The 24,990-nt window shown below is 37.4% G+C and overlaps 1 protein-coding gene across 9 annotated transcripts in view; it reads left to right on the top strand.

Annotated features, from left to right (window-relative positions):
- The window catches only part of AGTPBP1 (ATP/GTP binding carboxypeptidase 1), a 74,287-nt gene extending 50,303 nt beyond the window's left edge, over nt 1-23,984 (top strand). For 4 of the 9 annotated variants that reach the window (XM_068422768.1, XM_068422771.1, XM_068422770.1 and 1 more), the window contains 3 exons: nt 1,187-1,363; nt 6,826-6,986; nt 23,251-23,984. In XM_068422768.1, the coding sequence (XP_068278869.1) occupies nt 1,187-1,363; nt 6,826-6,986; nt 23,251-23,428 (516 nt within the window). In that variant the 3' untranslated portion in view covers nt 23,429-23,984. The other 5 variants (XM_068422772.1, XR_011050056.1, XM_068422775.1 and 2 more) reach the window with 5 other exon arrangements.
- Nucleotides 23,985-24,990: the final 1,006 nt, after the last annotated feature.

Below are 24,990 nucleotides of genomic sequence, written 5' to 3'. Positions count from 1 at the left end.
ACATACACATAATAAACTTGCACAAACAACATCCACTTCATTGCATAAGCTTTCAAAAATTCCAAAAGATTTAAAGAATTGTGTTGTTTCTTCTGTGTAGCTCCACTGCCGCCTTGTGGCAATTGCAAATCTGTGCAACCTAATGCGTCCAAACCCCTTGTTTTTTTTTGAGAAGATGCGGAGTTAAGCTTGAAGAGCGTGTGAATACACACGCAAGTTTAAACGCTTGTTATGCATCTGTGAGTGTAAACGAGTACAGATGCTTTCAGATTTTTTTCCTCAAATCTCCCTCATTATAAAAAAAAATTCTATCGCTCCTTGATTTTTCTTGTATGGTTTCCTGGATGCTGAGTCCGATGCCATTCACATCTGCTGCTCAACACATGTATATGGGGTTTTGTCACTTAAGCCTGCACTACCATAGCACACAAAAGACAACAGGCAATAAGAGTTGTGGGAAAAAGCCTTTTGGTTTCAGAAAGGCGGACTGAAATGTTTGGGCAAGCTTGCACTAATAATGGTAAATGCACTACTGATATAGTAAATTCAGAGTAGTCGTGTGTTTTGGTTTAACTGATACAAAGAAAAGCTGGAAAGAATGTAGTCATTTAGCATTGGTCAAATACATACATTTGCATAACTCTTTCTTGTCTTTTTCCAAAGCTGTTATGTAAACATTTGTATTGAACTTTGATTCACATTCTTGAAGTTAAATATGCACCTAGTGCTTTGCTGAATACCAATGAATTTTATCAATTAATAAAATACTGCCTGTGTTAGGTCTGCAAATTGGGTTGTTGAAACAGTCTGAAACTGAATTAAATAAGTTAATTATATGGGGTATGTAGTACATTTAGTTTGAGCAAAGTTAGCTCAGTGAATTAGGAGGAGATGGTGATCACTTGAAGAATTCTTTTGTATCCTCATTCTTACGCACATGACTAACACTTAATTTTAGCGACTGAATCTCAAAAAGAGGATTTTAATAAGTAAGAAATGTCAAACCTGTTGTCATTTGAGCTGGCTTTTGAAAATTCAAGATGGAGAAATGTTTTCATACTTGTTCTTTTAATTCAAACTGCAGTGAAATTTTCTGATAACAGTTTGTGATTTAATATTCCCCTCCTCCCTGCTTCAATAAGTGAAATAAAAGAATCATTGTATTTTTCAAATTGCTGTCCTGCAGGCACTCCCCAAGATCCTGAGTCAAACTGCCCCAGCATTCTGCATGGGCAGCTGCAGCTTTGTAGTGGAAAAGTCCAAGGAATCAACAGCACGAGTTGTTGTCTGGAGAGAGATAGGAGTACAGAGGAGCTACACAATGGAAAGCACGTTATGTGGATGTGACCAGGGCAAATATAAGGTAAGAAAATATATCAGTTAAACTGCTCTTGCTTTATAATTTCTTCCATTTGCATTGGTATCTTGTTCTATATAACCCCACTTGCTTGCTTGCTTTAAACTTCTACAACTCTTCTAAGATTTCTGTGTACACTAATATTAGAGTGAAATTACATAATTTACAATATTATAGGTTGCATAAGTCTTCATCTGTCACTTAACATACTATGAGGGGTTTTTTTTATCCTTATTGGCTGTTTTAACAAGATTAATATTAATTAATGCTTGTAACATATATGTATGCATGTAGTTAAAAAAAATCAGAACTGTTCTTTCCAGTAGATTCTTAAAATTTTGTAGTAATTAAATGCCAATACTAGAATGAAAATTTCCTTCACACATGGCAATTTCACCATGGCAGTTCATGGTTCTTCAGCAGATATTTAGTAGTGTCCCTTACAGAATTTTCCTATGTAGCTGCAGAAACAGGCTTATAAATCAAAACACTTCCATATCAGGTTACCAGAGCTACAAATTACACATCTCTGAACTCATCATAGTTTTTTGACTTCTTGACTTAAAACCTATTTTCAATTTGTCTCCTTCAAAAGTGTTAGCAGGGCTGGATATTTGAAAACAAAAGGTGACCCTGTGTAGTTCCTCACTAGTAGGAAACTTACTTCAAAGAAAATATTTGTAGGGAAAAAAGGAACCACCACCCCAACATCTGATCCTCAACTTCTGTCACTGGGTTAAATTTAGCTACAAATTGAAGCAAGTTTTTAAAATGAACATTCATGGAAGAAGTCACAGTTTCCTCTGCTTGAAAATAAGCCTTAGGAATGCTAATCAAGAAAATGACCACAAGCCTCAAATAAGATGCTTGGCAAAAAGAGTATCAGAAGGCTGGGATCAAGGGTGGGGTGGGACGGGAAGCAGGAACAAATGAAAGAAAAAAGGTTGGAACAAGGTATGTTTAATGTATTAATGTATGCTCCAACACGCATGCTTATCTCCCTAGACAGAAGGAAGATGGATATTTTGGCAGGAATTTCAATAGGTGTGTAACTACTAAACGAATGAGTTAATTTTGTCAATTAACAACAGAAGCATTCCTGCAGTTGTCAGAATATTCTGTTATTCCTCAGATGACATCATTATAGAACTTTTAAAAATAACTCATCCAACTTGCTTATTTTGAAACTTCCAGAATATTCTTACAAACACAAACCTTCATAGCTTTAGCAGTGTTGCTACAGAAGGTTCTTAAGAAAGGTGAATTGAAGATGCTTTGTGGACAAACTTTCAAGATGCTTAACCTGCAAAGCCCTTCTTCAATAAGGGGAAAAATTGTCTGAATTCTGTGGAAAAATCATGTACTTGAAAGAGCATTCTTCTATGTAATATAAACTAGCTGATGAGATCAAATTGCTGTTCTGTCATTCATTTTATTTGGAATAAAACAGTTTGTGAAGTCTTAGTTATCCTCTGAACATACAGGAAGATTCTTAATTTTTTCTTCACAATGATAATGCTCAGACTTATTAAGAAAATGTATCTAAAAGGCCAAGGTGACTAAACAGGACAAGAAAAGAGCAACATTTCTCCAATGAGAAGGTCAAAGAGATGAAAAGGCTCAGGTGTGGGTTTTTGTTTTGTTTTGTTTTGTTTTGTTTTGTTTTTTTTTTTTTTTTTGTGGAGGGAGTGGGGCCATCAACTCTGTGAATAAACTTGTGGTATAAATTAGATGACATATTTCATAATGTGTTATTTCAAAACACAGAGAGGAGTTAAACTGTAGAAATTCCTCCCCTCCTACTTCACATCCCAAAGGACATGACAGTTCAGATCTGAGGGACTGTGTATCATGTAAAGATTTGAAGCAATTTTCCGGTCTCTGGTTTGGCATCAGCACTGAATTTTGTTCAAAGCACAAAAATGCTTACTCAACAATTCTGTTCATTGTGGAAGAAATGCTGAGTCTTTGCCAAAGCTGGATAATATCAGAACATCATTTTTTCTTTTTATTATTTTTTTATTTTACTCAGACAGCGATGATGCTAGACTATTCCAGCCAGGAAGCTATTGAACTGAAATCAGCAATTCTTACCTGAATTTACGATCCCTGGTGACAGTTATCTCTGTAAGCAATCTTGTTCTAACTACTTGTGTGGGGTCTTTGGAGTGTGTTGAGAATTAGTCCTGCAAATATTTCTCAGTAATCTGCGATCCAAGATATTGAAAAGCAAACGTTCAGGTGAAAAGATGCTCCAAGATCTACCATGGAGGATAATTAAGAGGCCAGACAAAAGAACAATTTCTTCAACAATTCAAACCACCTGAAAACTGAAATCAATCCCTTTACTGACTGGCGATCAATAAGTTTGGGAGTATTGCTTAATTTTTAAGTTAGTCAAAAAGATTTGGTTATCTGGAAATTTTATAATGCACATAAAGAGAAGACTTTGGGAGATAAAGATTCAGTCAACAAGCTTCGTCAGTTGCCATGATCCTTCAATCTCGAGTTTTCAACTTCTCAAAAATGATCACATCTTTGTAGCCTCTGCTGAATAAGAAAGCAGAAGAACAAGATCACGTTCTACTGTCCAACTGATCTCTCCAAATCTTAGTATGGCTGTTTTCAATTTATTAAGTACGTATTACAGGAAGATTCTTCTCAACTTGAGGTTGCACTCTGTTGTGCCTTTGTTTTGCATCTTTGCTTTCAGGTAGCAAAGTTCATCACTGAGACACTATTCATATGAAGGTATTCTCATGATGTGCTTAGGAAGACTTCAACCAGCCGTCTAAAATGTTACTGTCTAGAAGAAAGTTGTATGAGGAATGAAAATTGGTGCATGTTTAAAAACAGAAAAACCCAGCTACCTCCAGGTGGCTTGTGCTTGAAAGCCAGTGCTTTTAACACTTAAGGAACTTCAACAGACCACAGTTAAAAGTACTAGAACAACAGCTGAAGGTGATTAGAAGATCAAGAAGAGGAGTGTAATCAAGGCTTCAGTGAAAATGAACTTCACCTCAGTTCCATTAGTTAGCGCAACTGTTTATTATTATTTCCTGAAACAGACTTTGAGTCTCTTGTTTCTTGGAAATTAAGAGATTTGGCTGATGGAAGAATAAATAGGTTAAGAAATTTGGTATTTGGCAGCTGTGTGGTATTGCATTCTCCACTATGATTTAAAGAAATGACAGAAGCAAATCTAGACTTTGGCATGGGCTTTTACTGCAAGTACATAGACCCTTCAGTGTAGTAAATTCAAACTTTATTATCCAGATGTTTCATAGTTATCCACCTCCAATCTGATGCATTTAAGTCACACCTTAATTATATCCTCTTTCTGCTGTGCTGAAAACAGCAGCCATGGAACATGCACCACGCTATTTACCTTTCTAACAATTGTCTTTGCACTTTCTTTCATACTGTGCTCTTGTCTTTTTCGACTTAGAGCCACTCGTCTTGTCCTGTCTATAAGGAATCTGCCGACTAACAATAACTTCTTCAGCAACAGATGTAGACAATGATTGGAAAAGTTTCTGAACCATCAAGTTGTGCACATTAGTAATCTGTGTAACAGTGAGATTGCTGTTACCCTTCTCCTTCCTCTTCTGCATACTTGTTGCCTCTTGTCCTTAATGTTATTTTAATCTCTTTGGGGCAGGGACTGTGTCTTCCTGTGATTAGCGTAGTGGAGCCCCAGCTATGATTGGGGTCTTCGAATGTTACTGACGTGCAAACAAATACAAAACAAAAACAAAAAATTGGCCTCTGTGGATAAGGTACTGCACTGAGAGTGAGGAGAACTGATTTCTGTTCCCAGCGGGGTCAGTGACATGCCGTGAGACACTGTGCAAATCGCTTCAACCCTCTCTGCCTCCATTTCTCCATCAGTAAAGTGAGGATAATTCTTCCTTTACTAATAAAGTGCTTTGAAACCTACAGCACAAAAGCATTATGAAAGAGGTAAGTAGTATTACTATTAACAATAATATTCAAATATCCAACTCTTGTTCGCTGCTAACAGGTTTCTGTACCATTTGGCTGAAGGATGACACTGTTTAGAAATAGTGGATATAGCTTTAGCTTTCTTTTTACTAAAAAGCACCTCATTTATGAAGACTATTGAGGAAAAAAAGAACTTGCAAGAAAAATAAATTCAAACTTTCCATTTATTAAGTGTGCGTATGTTCAAAACAGAAGTACATGAAGAATGTGTAGACAGTACCATTTCCAGAGCAACATAACACTTTCTTGTAAACCTTGCATTTTAAAATACAGTGTCAGTGTGGCATCATATATAAAGCTTGTGTGTGTGTTTTTTAGCTTCTAGTAAAAAAATTCCTACTCCGTTCTTGTTGCTTCATGCATTTTCCTACTTGATGACTTAGCTTACCACCAATTTCTGGTTCTTGTGCTTCCCTGCTTGTTTTGTCAAAGCTCCTTTTTAACTACCTGTTACCGTAAGAGGCTTAGAAGGTCCAAACTAAAATCCTTTTAAATTCTCCTGAGATATGGAAGTTGCAAAGGGGGAGATTGAGTTGGGTTGTGACATTGAATTTATTAGTGTATATACAGTGAGTACTAGCCACTTCCATAATTGTTGAGGGTCACTCTGGAATATCATTCTCTTTTCATAAAGTAGTTGAGGTCAGAGGTTCTATCCCTACATGCTGCACTGCTGGCTAAATTAAAAGTGTACGGTTATCTGATGGGAGGCTTTATCATGTATGTATACTTGGAGAATATTACGTAAGTTCTACCTCCTAAATACTCTTTGCAGAGGAAAATGCCTTCGTATATCATTTGAGTTAGAAAACAGCTATGGCTTTTGATGCCTCATGTTCATTGTTTTCAATTACTAAATGTGTGAATAAATACTTTCAGAATTAACATGCATAGCCTGTAACTTAGAGGAGGGGAAGAGATGTTTGTGTCAAGGAGTAACTTTGTTGCCTTAAATAGTCTTGTTTATGTGTCAGAACATAGTGATGAACTTGATCACAGCGGCAATATGAATGCACTGTTTTTTTTTCATTCTGATGGAACTTCTGTTGAAGACTCTTGTTTTTGAAATCTTAGTATTTGAAATGCCTTTTTATAAATTTTGTCTCAGGCTTTTAAAATAATTTATACTTCTAAACTTGGATATGATCTCTGTCTCTCTTCTAGTGCCACTGGGTAAAGTCATGTTAATATTGATGTGCTAGAAGTGTAGATTACGAAGTTCCAAAGAAATATGGATGTGTCCAGAAATGTCTGTTCAGCTTTAGAGGAATCATGTAGTTATTCTCTAAGTTTTCTCAGAGATACTCTTGCTGAGTGTTTACAGTTCATATTTGTTCTGTCTTTAGAGCAAGATAGTGTATTAAATACAATAATGAAATGTGTTTTAAATAGTAATTCTACAGTATGTGTGGGTCCGTCTCCATGTACCTATTTTGTATTTTTAAATGTTATTTTTAAATTAGGGATTGCAGATAGGGACAAGAGAACTGGAGGAGATGGGAGAAAAGTTCTGCATTGGCTTACTGCGTTTAAAAAGAATGGCCTCACCTTTGGAATACAATCTGCCTTCTAGTCTGTTGGATATTGAAAATGAGCTGATTCAGTCAAGCTGTAAAGTGACAAGGTAGTACACATTTATTATATTTACTTTTTTTTTTTTTCAGGAAAAATTTAATTTTCTCAAGTGAGGTAAAGATTCTTTCAAAAATATTCCTCCAGTATCAACAATAATGTTGATGTCTTGTGACCTGTTAGTGTAACAATAATCTGAGTGTATCGGAAACCTATTGTGTTAATTCCATTGCTTCAAACTTGAAGAAAACAATAACTGCAGAGTTAGGCTACATGTCACATTTGTTGCTGCGATAAACACTAGCAATTCTAGTGTCATCAGAGAGTTATTATATGCAGTAAAACTAAGTAGATCTTAGGTCTCAATTGTCTCTTTGAGAGCATTTTTTTTTTTAATTACTGGCTACAGTATTAAAAATGTATTTAGACAGACTTAAAGTACACGAGTTAAAGAACTGTAAGAACTGTAAGTTTTTGTCAAACTTTTTTTTTTTCTTTTTTCCTTTCTGGAAGAGATATGTAACAACATTTAAAGAATTTAAAATGTGTGAAATAAGGTTTGGGTCACAAAAGAAATGTATTGTGTCTGCTCAGTAGCTAGCTTTAAATTACAAATTCATAAAGCTCTAGATAGGTTTGCAAAAGTATGCTGCATATTTCCATTCATGTAATTCATCACTCAAGTATCCACATGTGTATGGTCATTACGGATACACAGCAAGTAAGTGATTTCAAATGTATAAGCATGTCTTTCTGAAGCTGTGATTAGAGATCAAATAAAGCAGAGTTCGAGACTTCAGAAAAGCATTAAATTAGAAATGAGTAAGGTTTGCACACTATAGTATGTTACCACTTGGCATACTTGGGGCTGAAAACGTTTTTATAGTGGCCTTGGTTGTAGCTCCAACCTAGCTAAAGCAATACCGTGGAAATTTTGGGAAAAAAGTGAAATTTATTATTGTTTTTGTGCAACTGAAACAAGGAGGTGCTTGAAACTAAGATTTTCTTTAGATGCCAGGTAATGAGCAATTTGTCTGTAGACCATGCAAAACTAGCAGAGATATAGGAGGGCATCTGTGGTACCCTACGGAAGGGGGAGATGATGTTTAGTTCCAGCATTTAAACACATAAGTGTTATCAGAATGTGGAGTACTGAGAAAGAGTGGAGCTTGTGTTCATGCTTAGCATTTACAGATAGTAAAAAAAGTGAAGTATAAGCTAAAAGGTGATAAGAACAGTAGGAGTAACAATAGGAGAGTGTCTTAAGGAAGTGGTTAAAAGTGTATGAAGAGTAGCTGTGATGTGTAGGTATCTGTCACTCCAGTGATGGCTGGATCCACCAGTATAATTTACTCACTAGTATGGCATTAGCATACTTGTAATGGAGAGTCATATGGCAGGTGCTGGAAAAAAACCAGGGAGTGCTCTACAGCTGTTGAAGTGGCATTAGCATGGTGTCTCCAGTGCAGGTGAAACACAGCATTTTAATCACTAAGAATGCATTGGAGTTGTTTACTGTACTAACATAACAATTGATACCAAAACAATGGTAGCAGCAGAGACCTGCACTCTGCATTTGTAACATTACTGTTCAGTGTATCACTCTAAATTTTCATTTGATGTTGTATGAATTATTGTCAGCCTTGTAAGGTATAGTTTGAAAGGGTAAATAAAATATCGGTGTCCTTGGTTTTGCAAGTGTAAAACCATATTCCACTATCTCTATAGTATGTTAAAAAAAAAAATAAATGGAGGGGGGATAAACTGTGAATGGTCTTGAACTCTTTTTCTTTTATTCTTTGCCTTGGTTGAAAAGTTGGCCATTAGAATGAATTAATGTAATTATCTGCTTTGCTCTAAAAAGTCTCTTGCTTGTCCATTTGTGTAGTATAGTAGTTTAATGAGCAATACTACAGGGAGATTAGCACAGAAAATCTTCTTCCACTACTGTTATGCTGGGAGCTGAGATAGTTGATCATCAGGTAACTATGGAAAGCATCTCTCTTGTCCTAAGATTTTGGATTAGGAAAACATAGATTTGGTGGGTTTTGTCTCATGGACAAGGGTCAGCATAAGGAGAAAAAAATTGAATTGCTTATGTGTTGCCAGCGATTCTGGCTATGTATCATCTGAAGGTAATCTGTTTAAGATTCTTCCTTCTTTCACGAGCTTAGTGTTTGATAGACATTTCAGTTGTTCTTTGGGGAGAGATGTAAGTGTTGACAAAAGAGACCAAAACTTGAGAAGTGAAAAATCTTAACTGCTAAGGAAGCATGTAGATGCTTGAAAAAAGTTCTGTAATGCACCTCAGATACATTCCTTGACATAAAGTTGGGGAGCAAGGGGCAATGTTTCATACTATAAAGCTCAAGAGAGAAATCACCAGATGGAATTCCATCTTTATGGTACAGGAAGCCTTACGGGAAGCAAATAAAATTGTTTTGATTACAATTTTCCTTACAAGGCCTTTATAAAAATGAAAAGGAAAACCAGGAGATAGAGAAGGAGGAAAGAACATGGCAGCTGCCTTCAAGTACAAGAAGACAGATACAAAGAGTATCTCTAGGGCAGAGTTCTCTCTAGGGCAGACAGGACCAGGAGTCATGACCTTAAATTAGAAGGAAAAGTCAGTCTAGACTTTAGGTAAAAATTCTATATGGCAAGCAAAAATGAAGTTCTGGAATAGTCATCTGGGGAAGTTGCAGAGGCTCCACAGGAGATTAAGAATAGTATAGACAGGCTTCAGTCTAGAATGGCAGTAGGAACAACTGAATTAGCCTTAATGTGCAGAGATACACAAAGGGGCTATGGGAAACTTCTTCAGTAAGTGTCGTACTGAAAATAAATTACTTATTCATAAATACTAAATAGTTAGAGTCACTTTGACTCTCTTCTTTAAAGCATTGCTTTACAGCATTCTCTCAAGTATTTGCATGTAAGCAAGAAAGTGCCTATGAGGAACCATATGGAAAAAACCCAGACCCTTTCTAGGAAATCAGCATGCTGGGGTGCCTCTTTGAAGTCCCTGCACACTAATGCATGCAGCATGGGGAATAAATATGAGGAATTAAAGATTTGTGTGCAGTTGCAGGACTCTGATCTTGTTGGGATCATGGAGATGTGATGGGATGCTTCACACAGCTGGAGTGCTGTAGTGGAGGGATACAGGCTCTCAAAGTAACGACAGGCTGGGAAGACGAAGAGGGGGAGTTGCCCTTTATGTGAGAGAGTAGCTTGAATGCATGGAGGTCTGCCTGGGGATCAATGATGAGCCAACTGAGAGTTTATGGATGAGGATTGAAGAGCAGATCACTCTGCATGGGAGTGAGTGTCTGCTGTAGGCTGCCTGACCAGGAAGAACAAATGGATTAGGCCTTCTACAGACAGCTAGAAACAGCCTCACGTTTGCAAGCCCTGGTCCTTGTGGGGAACTTTCAACCAACCCAATATCTGCTGGAGGAACAACACATCAGGGCATAAGCAATCCAGGAGCTTCCTAAAGAGCGTTGATGACAGCTTCTGGACTCAAGTGATACAAGAACCAACAAGGAGAGGTGCTCTGCTGGATCTTGTGCTCACAAACAAGGATGTGCTGGTGGGGAGGTGAACATTGAAGGCAACCTTGGCTGCAGTGACTGTGAGATCCTCCAAGCTCAAAAGCAGTCCATTCTCATGAGCAGGAACTGAAGCAAAAATGCCAGGAAGCCTGCATGGATGAATGAGGAGATCCTGGCAAGGAGACAGGTAACGTGGAAAGAATATAGAGGCACTGTCTGAGTATGCAGAGACACAGGAAAGATAAAGTCCACCTGGAGCTGAATCTGGCATGGGATGCCAAAGACAACAAGAAGGGCTTCTACAAGTACATAAGTAAAAAGGAAGACTACAGAAAACATAGGCCCACTGCTGAATGGGGCAGGAGCCCTGTTGACACAGGACATGGAAAAGGCTGAGGTACTGAATGCCTTCTTCACCTTAGTCTTTACTAGCAAGACCAGCTTTCAGTAATCTAAGGACCCAGAGACTGGGGAAAGTCTGGAGCAAGGAAGACTTATCCCTGGTGGAAGAGGAACAGGTTGGGGAATACTTAAGCAAACTGGATTTACAGTCCATAGGCCCTGATGTGATGCACCCTTGAGTGCTAAGGAAGCTGACTGATGTCACTGTGAGGCCACTGTCAATAATCTTGGAATGATCATGGTGATTGGGACAGGTGCCTGAAGACTGAGGGAAAGCAAATGTCATTCAGGTTGTCAAAAAGAACAAGAAGGAGGACCCAGGGAACTATAGGCTGGTCAGCCTCACCTCCATCCCTGGGACAGTGATCATAGAATCATAGAATGTTAGGGGTTGGAAGGGACCTCTGGAGATCATCAAGTCCAACCCCCCTGCCAGAGCAGGACCAATCTAGGGCAGGTTACACAGGAACGCATCCAGATGGGTCTTGAAAGTTTCCGGAGAAGGAGACTCCACAACCTTTCTGGGTAGCCTGTTCCAGTGCTCTGTAACCCTTACAGTAAAGAAGTTCTTCGTCATGTTGAGGTTGAACTTCCTGTGCTCTAGCTTGCATCCATTGCCCCTTGTCCAATCGCAGGGCACAAGTGAAAAGAGGCTGCCCCTTTCCTCTTGACACCCGTCCCTCATATATTTATACACATTAATCAGATCCCCTCTGTCTTCTCTTCTGCAGACTAAAAAGCCCCAGGTCTCTCAACCTTTCCTCATAAGGCAGGTGTCCCAGTCCCTTAATCATCCTCATAGCCCTCCGTTGGACTGTCTCCAGTAGATCTATGTCCCTCTTGAACTGGGGAGCCCAGAACTGAATGCAGTACTCCAGGTGAGGTCTCACCAAGGTAGAAGGTAGAGTAGAGGGAGAGGAGGACCTCTCTCGATCTGCTGGACACACTCTTCTTAATGCACCCCAGGATACCATTGGCCTTCTTGGCCACAACTAATCCTGGAAAGCATTGCCAGCCACATGAAGAAAGAAGAGATTGTGGGTAGTCAATACAGATTCATTAAGGGAAGTCATGGTTGACCAACCTGATAACCTTCTACAATGAAATGACTGGCTTGGTAGACGAGAGGAATGAAGTAGATATTGTTGGCCTTGACTTCAGTAGGTTTTTGACACTGGCTGCTGTAGGATCCTTATAGAGAAGCTGATGAAGTATGGGCTGGATGAGCAGACAGTTAGGTGGGTTGAAAACTGGCTGAACAACTGGGCCGAGAGGGTGGTGATCAGAAGCACGAAGTCTAGTTGGAGACCAGTAACTACCGGTGTACCCCTGGGCACAATACTGGGTCCACTCCTGTGTAACACCTGCATTAATGATCTGGACAGTGGGGCAGAGTGTGCCCTCAGCAATTTGCCAGACGACATGAAACTAGGAATGGCTGATCCAGAGGGACCTTGACAGAATGGGCCAACAGGCATCTCATGAAGTTCAGCAAGAAGTGTGAAGTCCTGGGGAGGAACAACCCCATGCACCAGTACATGCTGGGGGCTGACCATATGGAAAGCAGCTTTGTAGAAAAGGCCGTGGGGGTCACAGTGGGCACGGAGTTGAACACAAGCCAGCGATGTGCCCTGGCTGCAAAGAAGTCTAATGGTATCCTGGGCTTCATTAGGAGGTGTGTAGCCAGCAGGTCGAGAGATGTGTTTGTTTCCCTCTCCTCAGCACTGATGAGGCCATGCCTGGAGTACTGTGTCCAGCTCTGGGTTCTCCAGTACAAGAGAGACATGAACATACTGCAGAGAGTCCAGTGAGGGGCCCCTAAGATGATGGACTGAAGCATCTTCTGTAGGAGGAAGGCCTGGGAGAGCAGGGAATGTTAGTCTGGAGAAGAGAAGGCTCAAGAGGTATCTTATCAAGGTGTACAAATACTTGAAGGGAGCTTGTAAAGAAGATAGAGCCAGGCTCTTTCCAGTGGTGTGTGGTGATGGGATAAGAGGCAATGAGCACAAAGTATAGAGGAAATTCCATTTAAGTATTATGTATATATTTAATGATTATATATATATTTGTTGTGAGGGTGTTTAAATACAGGAGCAAGTTTCCAATGGAGGATACGGAGTCTGTATCCCTGGAGATATTCAAAAGCTGTCTGGGCATGGTCCTTGGCAACCTGCTGTGGGTGGCCCTGCTTGAGCAGGGGTGTTGGACAAGATGACTTCTAGAGGTCCCTCCCAACCCCAGCCATTCTCTGGTTCTGTGAAAAGGGGGAAGTGTCTTTAAGTCTGTCCTCAAAAGACACTGAGTACTGGTATTGTGGGCAGCTTCAAACTGGAGTGCTAATTTAGGTAATTAGAATACAAGGTTCTAAAATCACAATCTAGTTGCATTTCTCTCCCTCAGAACTTTCACAGCCAGGCTCCTGATCCCTTAGCATTTCTGCCATATGCGCTTTAATAATTCTGTAAATACAAATTCTTCCATAAATACAGGCTGGCTGTAAGGCAGTTTCGCTTGACAGCTATTGTGGCTAGCCTCTAAACCGTAGTCTTTCAGCAAGGGCACGTGTTGCTTTCTTGAATTCCTTGTGTGCATTGGTGCAGCACGTTGAACATCAAAATTTAATACTGACATGTTATGCCTATTTATCATACTTTCCAGTTTTTAAGTTTTACTTTTTTTTTCATTCGCAGCTACTATTATATGTTAATGAGACTACAATATTTTTCCCTTCCATAAGTGTTATATCATTGTCAATTTTATTAGAACTAAGCTGCAGTATAAATTTATCTCTTTGAAATATTAAACCTCAGTTATGTCATTTTGAATCAAGATGTGGTTGTGAGTAATTAATTATCAAGGTGGCATTGAAAAACAGCCCCAGATTTCCACATAGTTTTATATTAATAGCTGCCTCAGATGCAAAAACTGTATTTTATATTCTCTCTCTGGGGAAAGTTAGCATCCCAGTTCACATGTGGTTAGTGGCTGTGCTTTTGAAAAAAAAATATGTGCTGGATTTCTCAGTTTGTTAATGTTACTCATGATGGAGTGGCCTTAAAACAGCACCTGTTGAATTGAGGAATGTCATACATGAGTCACTCCCCATAGTATCTGCCGGAGAGCTGAAGACACATCAGAAACACTTTAGTATCAGCATAGGATAAAAAAGGGTGAGGAGTTATGTACCAGTCAGCCTTCTAACATACCGCTTTGCATGAATACATGCACAAAAAATCCAGTTCTAAAGATATCTGAAGGAAGTGAATAAAAAAGTAACTATAGTTCTTGACCTTCTTTCCAGGGTAGCAGGGGGAGAAGCAGCTGGTTATGCTTTACCACTCGGGTTAAGGTTTTAACTGATCTGCAAAGAGTAGGCAATTAGGTACAATTGTGGTAAAGAAGCAGAAAACTGTTGTCTGGATTAAATGTTGATGTATATATTTGTATATCCAAAAAAAAAAAAAAAATTCCCCTAATTCTGACCTTTGGGTGTTAACACAGATACAGATAGTGAAAGGTAATAACCAAATGCTTCTGCACTAAAGATATTAAGGTAGTGGAAAAAACACAGATTCTGTACATGTTAGAGTTACAGTTTTTGTCAGATAAGGAACATTGACATAAGAAGAATTGAACTTTATTGGAGAAATATGTTAACAACTGTTTAGATTTTTCTAATGTCTGATTGCTTTGTTTCTTAAATTTATTAAATGTAAATCTATTAAATGTAAACCTACTTTAACACTAAAATAGAAAAATATGTAGCATGAAGTCAGAAAATGGGTACCTTGCTCTCAGTGCTCATTTAGCAATACTGTATATCGATGTGAGAATCTGTGATGAAAAAACTAAATGTGTAAATTCCAACAACTTATCTTTAAAATGTGACATTAAGACTGAAATATGTTGTGTATTTGGACCTGACTCTCTATGTTCTGACCCCATCTTATTATGATTATCAAATCACTTTTTATTTATACAGAGACTTATTTCATTCAGTTCAGTGGAAGGGCTTTTTATTTTAAAACTGGGAGTGGAATCAGGCACTGAACAGGAAATGTTTTTCAGAGAAAAGTGCAAACTGTACTGTTGTCTATGTCACTGCTGGAATACTGACCTAATATCACACTGTCCCTTTTTTTCAAGTGTGAATTTTCTTAAACTTTCTGTGTAACCACAGCAGCCTTATGCACAGCCATTGATTTGTCTGCACTTGCTGATGCATCATCAAATAGATTTGTTTAACCAACGTTACCTAAGCAATCATCACTAATTAAAAACATTGAAAAATATATAAGTACATGATATTCAGCCTGTCAATATGTTCCTCTAGTAAATCTATAACAATATTACCAGATTTTCTTAAAAAAAAATCATAATTCAAGTATCCTGAGACAGGAATGACCCATCTCTATGCATGATAATACGAATTTGCTATCTGGATAACTGGGTTGACTCCTTTTTATTTTGATAGCTGTACTGTGTGCCATAGAAGCCATGTAAGTACATCATTTTTGCATCAGCAAGAAACTATAATTTTGTTCACAGTATCTCCACTATTAGCAATAAAAGTGCCTTATCATTTATGTTTGCACATTATCCTCTTTCATTCTTTGCTAAAGGGCTTAATACTGCCATAGGTGGAATGAAGAGATGATCCAATTTTTGTTTCAAGAGGCTCAGAAGCCGAGTTCTGCTCTATATGTTAGGTCATCAGACTTTTTGCCTCAATTACTTGGAAAAGTCTGTCTAGAGCAGAGCAATTTTATTCTTCTCCCCATATGACAATTGGGTGAGATATCCTTGGGGTCCAAGTTTCCTGTCTTCTGTAGCACTCACTGCATGTCTCAGCAGAAAGTTCAAAAACCTGTACTGTTTATTGATGATGATACTCAAGGGGGAAGTCTCTTGTTATTTATTTTTAGGGACTGGCTTATGTTAAGAACTGAAACACATACTGTAAAACAGGTGGTAGTTAAAGGTCACCTCTTTTATGGGGTAATGGAAATACCATGTTCCTCCATTCTGGATATTATTTTAAAAAAATTTTAATATAATAGTCTTTTTTAATGAATTCTGTTGAAATCTGCTTTGTACTGACTCAGGAAGTACTGGACAAGGACATAGGAGATAGGTATTGATGAGATCTTGCCTCCTCATCAGAAAAAAAAAGGAATGAGGAATATCCAGATTTTAACAGCTGAAAAGTGTTGTTGAGCATGGATTTTCCCCTGGACTTTCGTAGTTTGTTTCTGGGGTTTTTTTTTGGGGCGGGGGGGCAGGGAGTGGATAGTTTCTATTTAAGTAGTATTTTTATATGACCACTGAATGAGTTTTCAAGGCTATGCTGTATTTTCCTTGTACAGGGAAAAGAAGACTGGACACTGCCTCAAGATGTTGCAGTTCATTCAGATTCCATAATAATATTTTTTCTTGTCATCTTTGGGTGTGAGAGGCACTCCCGAACGTTTTTCTAGAAGGCTACAACTAATTTCCATAGATACGATAAGTACCAGCTCCTAGTGACACCTCTAATAAGGCTTGGCAAACTCTTGAGCTCTCCTTTTCCCACTTCCCAGTCCAATGATAATGAAATGTAGAGAACTCCATGGCTGGTATTTCTAGGTAGTCTTACAGCTAAAGCACAGGGGAGTTGGGCTCCCTAGCTGTATGAGACCTCACTGCTGCTTGGAGGAAAAGTTTGCTTGGTAGGGTTTTATTTCTTCCTCTGTGCCCCCGTCCCCCAGTAAGGTTCTGGCTGCTTTTCTGTGCAGCAGAAGTCCCTCTCTCTGTTTGTAATTATCAGGAAATAGATTTTCTTTTTTTTTTTTTTTTTTTTTCAATTTCTTAGAGCTTTAAAAAATCAACACATCTTGAAACCTGTATTCCAAATCTGTGAAATATGTTGTCCATTTGTCCTTTGACTCAATCCTTGTACCCAAAGTGCTGAAGTTTTAGTGTTTCTGTATGGTTCTAGACAGGATATTAGAAATATCTGTCAGCTGAGGTATCTATTTATTAGGTATCTATTCTTTTGAGTGCTGGAAATATGCAAAGAGACTCTACTGAGTAAAATTTATAAAGCTAATTTCTGTTCCTCTTCAGAGGCAGTCATGGGTCAGAAGATAGTCACACAGCTCCTTGCTTTATATGCCCAGACTTCCATTCCTATTATTCTATTATAATAAAAGTGCTACTTATGCTTTCCTTGTACTTATATGATTCACAGCTCACTGCTTACCATTAGAGATGAATGAGAAGCTACCTAAGGAAATGAAGGTAAAAAATTCATGAATAAGAAGTATAAAAGATAAGTTTTTATAAAGCTGTAGTGTCCCTGTAATGTTAGAGTAGAGCAATGAATAAGATTGTAGTTATTTCTTTTATATTTTGAATGTTACTGGTGTTAATTTTACAAAAACACAATTTTAATGCTTTAGAGGATAAGCAGGCAAGTTCAAACATTCAAATCTGAACACAGAAGCATTGCTTTTATTTTTTGCAAATGATTTTGAGGGTTTCTCAATTTCTTTTTGGTTTTACTGGTTCTATTTAAAATGACCAAGTAAATGTTAATATTTTGAAATATACCTCCGGTATTTCATTACACATAGGCTCCATTTCATGAATTCATTTTGAATCATGTCTGAAACATATTTGACTTAAGAAAAATAAAGCAATAAGTAGATTTATTTCCCTCTGGCAGTGCACTTTAACATTTTAAGTGATGAATTAACCACTTTATTTTTCTTTAATTATTTCAAACCCATTTTCCAATGTTTTCTCCCCAGTTCCAAATGGAAAAGATTAGACTAAATGTAATACTGATCTTGTAGTAAGAATTATAGTTGTTATGCTGACAGGTTTGATAGGGTCTGTATGCAATGAAACAAAAGCACATAACTGCAGTCATAACTGTTAGGACTTACTGGAATTGTCCTTTGTGCAATAACTTGACCTCTTTTTGGGAATTCTAGTCGTTTCATTGATTGTCTTGAAGCTCAGTGGTGTGTTCTAGAACATGGCATATTTTTGTTTGCTAATTTGATTTAATTATAGCAGAGAAGCAGACTGAGCTTTTGGGACCTGGCATGTCTAGAAAATAGTAGAAAAAGTAGACTGCCAAAAGGAGCTGTGGGAAAGAAAAAACCTGATGCAAAATTCATTTCCTGCACTTAGTCTTATACTTGAGAAAAGACATCAGACCGGTGGGGCAAGGAGTGAGAGGTACGTGCAGTGAGAATGTGTCCAAGATCTTCTTGCAGAGAGTCTCTAGGCTGCCAGAAAGAAACTGGATTTGTCCTACTTTATTTCCCTCCCTCTTAATAACTCTTAAACTTTGTCCAGACATTTGCATACTTTTAATCTCCTTCACCTGGGAGTAAAAGTTTTTTCCTTCCCACTTTCCTGCAACAGTTGAGCTTTTCTTGGCCTTTCTTCCAGTACCTTAGGAGTACAACTTAGTTGAAAAGAAGGTATCTTGTGCTGCAAATTTTGTCCTCTCTGTCCCTTTCAGAAGGTTGGAAGAAAAAGCTATCAAAAGTGAGACCCAGAATTTCACCGTTGGGCCTGGTGGCAGTGCCTGTGCACCAAGACCCTCCTCCACCTAAGTGAAAGTGATTGCTGTTAATTCTGTGTAGACCATAGCATCAGAGTACTGTTTGTATTCTCTAAGGCAAAATAAGGAAACTAGTAATCGGGGCGGGGGACACACACACACACACACACACGACACCGACCAAATAGAAAAAAATAAGTGGGCTGTTGCCTATATATTCTTCATACCATTTTTCCAGCTTTTCTTCCAGTCCTGGTAGTATGATCCAAATATTAGTGGGGGCTACAGTCAACGATTGTTGAATCAAACTAATTTAATCCAGTTTTGATTTTCACAAGATGTATTTCAGGGTGACAGCACAAAGAAAGTGTTGAAATTATTTTTTATTAAGCTGTGGAATGAAATTTTCTAACTCTAAAAGTGGGGATATTTAAAAACAAGACTTAAATGGGATTTGGATACCCAGGTTCTTATGGCTTAGAAAAGAGTTGGACATGTTGTTCCCTTCTTTAGTCTTGGAAATTCCCTTGAGGAAATACCCTTAGTACTCAGGGAAAAACATACAGGTGAAGAGCTCCTGAAGGGGACAGCACATGTAGCTGCATGTGTGACATTGCCTACTGTAGCAGCTTTGTTGATCCCTGGAAGAGAATATAGACCCTAAAGGGAGATTAAAAGGAAAAGTATGGAGAAATGATTCCTTTGTGATACTTCCTGACTCTTAGTCCTCTAAAACTTTTTCTTCCCTGACAATGCAGTTTAAAAAGGAATCATTGATTCTTCAGATTTTTCTCTCCTTCCTTTCCCAACTCCTCAAGTAGCTGCAACTCTTCATAGTTTGGCAGGGAATGTTTCTTAATTTTTTCTTCCAAAGTTTTAAAATGTATACACTTCCTCTGTAGTCTCAGAAAACTGCTGATCTCCAAGGGACTGAAATTGGTAATGGTTGTGTCTGACTTGTGGATTAATTTCTCTGTAATCGAGTCATGTGGATAATGAAAAATTGAAGTATATATTTTGAAGGACAAATAAAATTTTTCTTTGAAAAAATATACCATGTTAGTGAATTAGGTTTATTTTTTAATATGTTTGGAGCATTAATGTAAATAAGAAAAAATATGGTGAGGTATTTAAAAAAATAATAATAAACATGTTTTAGAAAAAAAGTTGTATTCATTCCTAAATTCAGTGTATTCAATGGCAAGTGATGTAGAAAATACTCTTTTTTTGAATGAAAGGGATATTCTTTAAGATCTTCATAAACATGAAGACCTGAGTATTGTATCAGGTATATTAATCAGGTATTTAGGAGTTCATCTTGTTACCTGTAAAACATTGTTGAAGTAAAATCTGCAAAACTTCAGCTTTTCGTACAGTATTGTCTTTTAACTGCTGTGACTTCAACGAAAATACCCAGATTATGGCTTCCCTTACATTACAGAACTGTAGTTGTGTGATAAACAACCTCTGCTAACCTGAGAAAAATAATGGTTTCTTTTAAAAAGGAAAAGCGGGAGGTGTAGGGGTAGAGGAAGAGGGATTATTGAGCAAGTTAATTAGAAACAGCCCAAGGGAAAAGTTAGGAAATTAAACCCATAGAATCAGCATGACGGCAGCTGAAAATATGTTGTCACAAGAAATGCCAAGGGTGGGGAGCAGCAGGAAGGCAAATAAAGAATTTGATTAAACAGCAAGAAATTTTTTCAGGTGTTTTGATTTCTACATTTCTTGTGACCCAGCCTCAGTAAAACAGTGGAGTGGTGATTACGCTTTGTGGATTCATGCAAACCTTTAGAATAAAGATTGCTGGAAAAGTAAATATCCAAGGTTAACATTTGCTACATCAGAAGAAAACATGCCATGGGAAAGCAAATGTACATGAGTGGTATTCAACACAGGTTTTTCCTTTGAATATAGAAAGTACTTGGATACCGTTTTGTGAGGGCTGAAGACTCAAGAAGGGGAAAGTGAAAAAAAATCTTAATAAATATTACTGAAAATAAATATTCTAATCATAAATGACTGAGAAGTCATGGTACATTGTCCTGGATGGTAGTAGAAAGCTAAGATTATTATGAGGCATATTTCAGAGCCAGTTTTTACATTAAAGGTTTATATAGCTTTGAAAATAAGATCTGTTCATCTATTCTAATGGTACTTTTATTGAATAAAGTAATTCATAATGTTGATTTTTAATTTGTTAAATGGGAAATGTCAACAAAAAGCATCCTTAAGTTTCGGATGAGAATTTTGAATGTACACATGCCAGAGCAAATGCCTAAAATGTGTTACATCAGGCACGCTGACTTTAAAACTGCACAGTGGCTGAATCTCTGGAAGTTAAGGGCATGCCTGCATGCTTACACATGCATGAATATGTAAAATAAATTTATACAAATATAACAAAAGTATATATTGAGTACATATACTTGTGTATTTTTCAAGACAATACAAAATGGGACATATTCTGTAACTAGACAAGCCACTTTGAAGAGGTCAAGTATGTGATCTGCTTGTGTGTCCACTTCTGTCTTTTCTCCTTAAAACAGGTTTTGTTGGTTGCTATTTTTTTAACTGGATCAACTATGTGAGTTTAATTTCCAAATAACGACACTTATTAAAAAGAGTGTATAGAATTTTTTAAGAGCTTTACTATTCTACTTTATACCTCACTAACATGAATTTTTATAAGTGCCTACTGTAGTGCATTAGCATCCCATTGTCAGTGGTTAATAAAATATTTTGTCATTGACATAGCTAATTGTAGTTTTTTGTTTCAGTATGCAGAATTATTAGTTAATATTGGGCCAACATTCAGATTTAATGGCTCCATTTCCTGTGAATTGAATTACACAGTCTATTCTGCAATTGCAGTGTGGATTCCTTGCATACGAAAGCTCACAAATCAATATCTGTGTTAAGTGATTAGAAGCAGAAGTTGCAAAAAAGTTATGCGCTTGTTGGAACGTGATACATTTGATGACGTTCCCTTCCTTTTGTTCTTTAAATAAATGAAACATTTGAACTTTTTTTTCCCTCAACTTTTTTTCCCTTAGAAGAAGTGTTGGTAGGTAGTGACTTCTAGGGTGGAAAGCGCCACAGGATGAAAGCACAGAAAAATTGTATTCGTTTGCTGGTTCTACCACAGGTTCTTCATGCAAAGCGTGAATCCTTATGGTATGTTCGATTCCCCAGCTGTAAAATGAAAGAGGCACCTTAGCGAAGATACTGGTTTTTTTCCTCACTCTTTGACTCTCCTAAATGGAAACAATTTTGTTTTAAACACCCAGATCGTTACCCAACATAGTGGGTTGTTGCCATAGTTACAGTTTAAGTAATCTTTAGAAGTGTTTCGTTTTGTGGAGCATTCCTTTTTCCATGGCTTAAACGAGCTTGTTTAGTGAACCATGATACAGATTGTTTTAAATGTAAATCCAGAGACTATGACTGAATTTAATTTTTGATAATTTATTTTTCTACTATTTTAGCTCTTCTGTCCTTTTTTTCCTAAACTAGGACTAACATTTCTTCTCATTTGTTCTCCCAATATTTTAATTAATTAACAGCACAAAACCTTACAGTGTAGCATGTCATTGAGGCTACAGGTAGAGGAAAGATACTGTGAAATTTATTTATATTGCAAAGAAATTGCATTGCAGATTTCAGGTCATCTACTTAAGCTCCTAAAAGACCTTTAGAAAGCAGCAGTGATTAGTCCTTTTAATTATAAAGCCACAGCCAAGCTAGGCTGTTGTATGCCTTAAGACAAAATTCATCAAAATTAATATGCAAACGTTTCTATGAGTACCCTGTGATCTTTCTCAATAAGAACATTCTCACTGTTTTGTATGAGTTCTGTATTATTTGATTATGAGGTAAAATGCATTACAAAACCTTCTTAGGACTTAATCGAAATATAAAATTACTTATGAAATATTTAGGATTACTTAGTGCTTTTAAGTAGATAGCTTTTTATGTCCCAAGGGAGGTTAGTAAAACTGTTTGGAAAACACTTCCCTCCCCTGCCCCGCCCCATCCTAGGGAAGTGAGAGGATTGGAAAGTTTTATTTTAACCTTTCTCCAGTTAACGCTAAAGGTGTTAGTCCTCTTATTCTTAAAGACCATTAGTTAAGGGCATAGACCATTCTGTGGGCAGTGGCTCACTTCCTTGAAACCGCTGCCTTCAAGTTGCAAGGCTTAACGTACAAATTTTAACTGCGTGCAAGTGTGTGAGGACCTGATATGAGTCAAGTGATTCATATGGGAACTTAATCTTAGTTGTAGGTGTAAACATGACTCCTTGTTTTGTCATCTCTGGTACGTACTGTTTAATTGCTCATAATGCTTTTCAGTAAAATATGTCTTTTAATAAAATACAGAGGTTTCCCAATTGAATTTTTAGACTCTCATCTGTTTTTTAGTTTATTTATACCTTACAGCTACTGCTATTTCTTTATGTAGTTGTATCTTTCTGCGACAACTTCTGATACTGCTATAATTACATGAAGTTCTTACAGGCTATTAGTGTAGGTCTATAATGTGTAGCTAATTCGTCATGGCACATTTGGATAACGACTTGTGTATGACTGACTAATTAGTTCAGGGTCTTACAAATGTGGTTTTGGCTCCCAGCTGTTCTACGTGTGATTAAAAAAATCGATACTATTTCAGGTAAACTGTGCCTTTACTGAGGTAATTTTTGGATTATTGTATGTCAGGATAGGGACAAGTCATGATCTGAATGTATTGTTCCAAGTAAAACTTTTAACATGATTCATGCAACTTCTTGTTCATTATAGCCCAACTAGATACGTTTTGGATGAAGATGAACCTCACTTCCTTGAAGAAGTTGATTACAGTGCAGAGAGTAATGATGAGCAAGACATTGAATTAGCTGATAATGCGGGTGATTATGAGGCATCTAATCAAGAAGGTGGACTTTCAGACTCAGATTCAACAAGGATACTCCTTTCTTGAACCATCTTTGCAGCCAGGAATAGGAAATGAACTATCTTGGATTTTCATAGTCAAATACTTCCTTGCTTTGTCTACCAAGGGGATAGTCTTAAGGAAACACAAATAACTGGGGCCTGCCTAGCTCAAGGACAATAAACATTTGTGATTTCTGATAAACTGGCATTTGTTTTATTTAAGGAGTTCTGTGTTTTCTTTTAGCACTAAATAGATAAATTTATTTACTGGTTCATTTTCTACTAAATAGCACCGCATGGCATTTTGTATCCTTAAACCTGTATTCAGAAAAATGGATTATAATTTGTGGTGTGTCAGAGTACAGAAACTAATTCTTTGTGGTACGGTTCTTTGAGTTGCTTCCTGAAAAATATATATGTACAGATTTTCTAAATTAATTTGTGTATGCTTTAAACTGTGACAAGTGTGTATGTGCGTGTGTATACTGAGGTGAAGAGGTTATTTTTAAACATTATTTCAAAGATACTTGACGGTGTTTGAAGTAATGTAGTGCCTGCTCTGTAACCATTCAGTAATTACTAAATTAAAAATGAAAAAGTGATGTATGAATTGTTGCACTTATTTCTTGCTTCTGAGTATTATAGGGTTTTGCCACAGTACTAGGTGAAAATATATCTGTTCACTGTTGGGGTGTTTTGCACAGTGACCAGTGCAGCCTGTGCTTACAAGAACAGTACACTCATTTAAAACTCTTTCCCATAAAATAGGCATGGTTTAATATGAAGAGGGTTTTTTTTTTTTTAGTGTACATGACCAGAAGAAGTGGTTAGATATGTACGCTGTATGTATGTTCAGCTACCCAGCTGCTGATTTTTTTCTTGTTCAATATGCACATAGTTAAAAAGAGTTGACTTTACTGGGGGCACATTAACTATATATCCAATTCAAATGCTTTAAGAGGGGAAGGTGCATTTTGATTTAAACATCTTTTGCCTGGTCTCAATCCAGCGTTAACCCTGCTCTGAGAAGGAGATTGGACTGTAACTTCCCGAGGTCTCTTCCAGCCTGAATAATTATTCTGTAATTCTCTGTTTTTCATGTTTGAAGTCAAGCTGTCAGGCATGGGATTTACACTTCTTCATCTTCTCGTGTCATCTGCCAATTCTTATTGCTTCTTGCCTCTGCTTAGAATAAGATCTAATAGAGAAATGAAGGTGTACCACGTTGTTTACAGAACTGACATGTTTTGCAATGAAAAATATTTTTGCAAAATGGTTTTTACTTGATGTGACCTAGTTGTGGCATTCCTTTTCTGTTGCACATGCAAGGGCTCTAAGAGCATGAAGAAAAACACTCGTAAGTTACAGCAGGTTTTTAACTGATGAGAAAGTTGTGTATGTTCACTGTTGCAAATAAAACTATTTTGGAGGGGAAGGGTGCCTTTGGTAGAAGGACAAAAAAAAATTGAAGAGAATTAACTATATCAATGATTTTTCGTGGGGACATTGATTTTCACCAGGATCTGCTGTTTCAAATGCAGCATTGTTTGGTGATGCCTATCCATACCATCCTGATTCTGAAACTGGGGAAGGGTTTTTGATCCCTCG

The sequence above is a fragment of the Nyctibius grandis genome, chromosome Z (assembly GCF_013368605.1).
Source record: "Nyctibius grandis isolate bNycGra1 chromosome Z, bNycGra1.pri, whole genome shotgun sequence".
NCBI classification, from domain to species: domain Eukaryota; kingdom Metazoa; phylum Chordata; class Aves; order Nyctibiiformes; family Nyctibiidae; genus Nyctibius; species Nyctibius grandis.
This window is presented reverse-complemented; position numbering and strand designations above follow the sequence as displayed.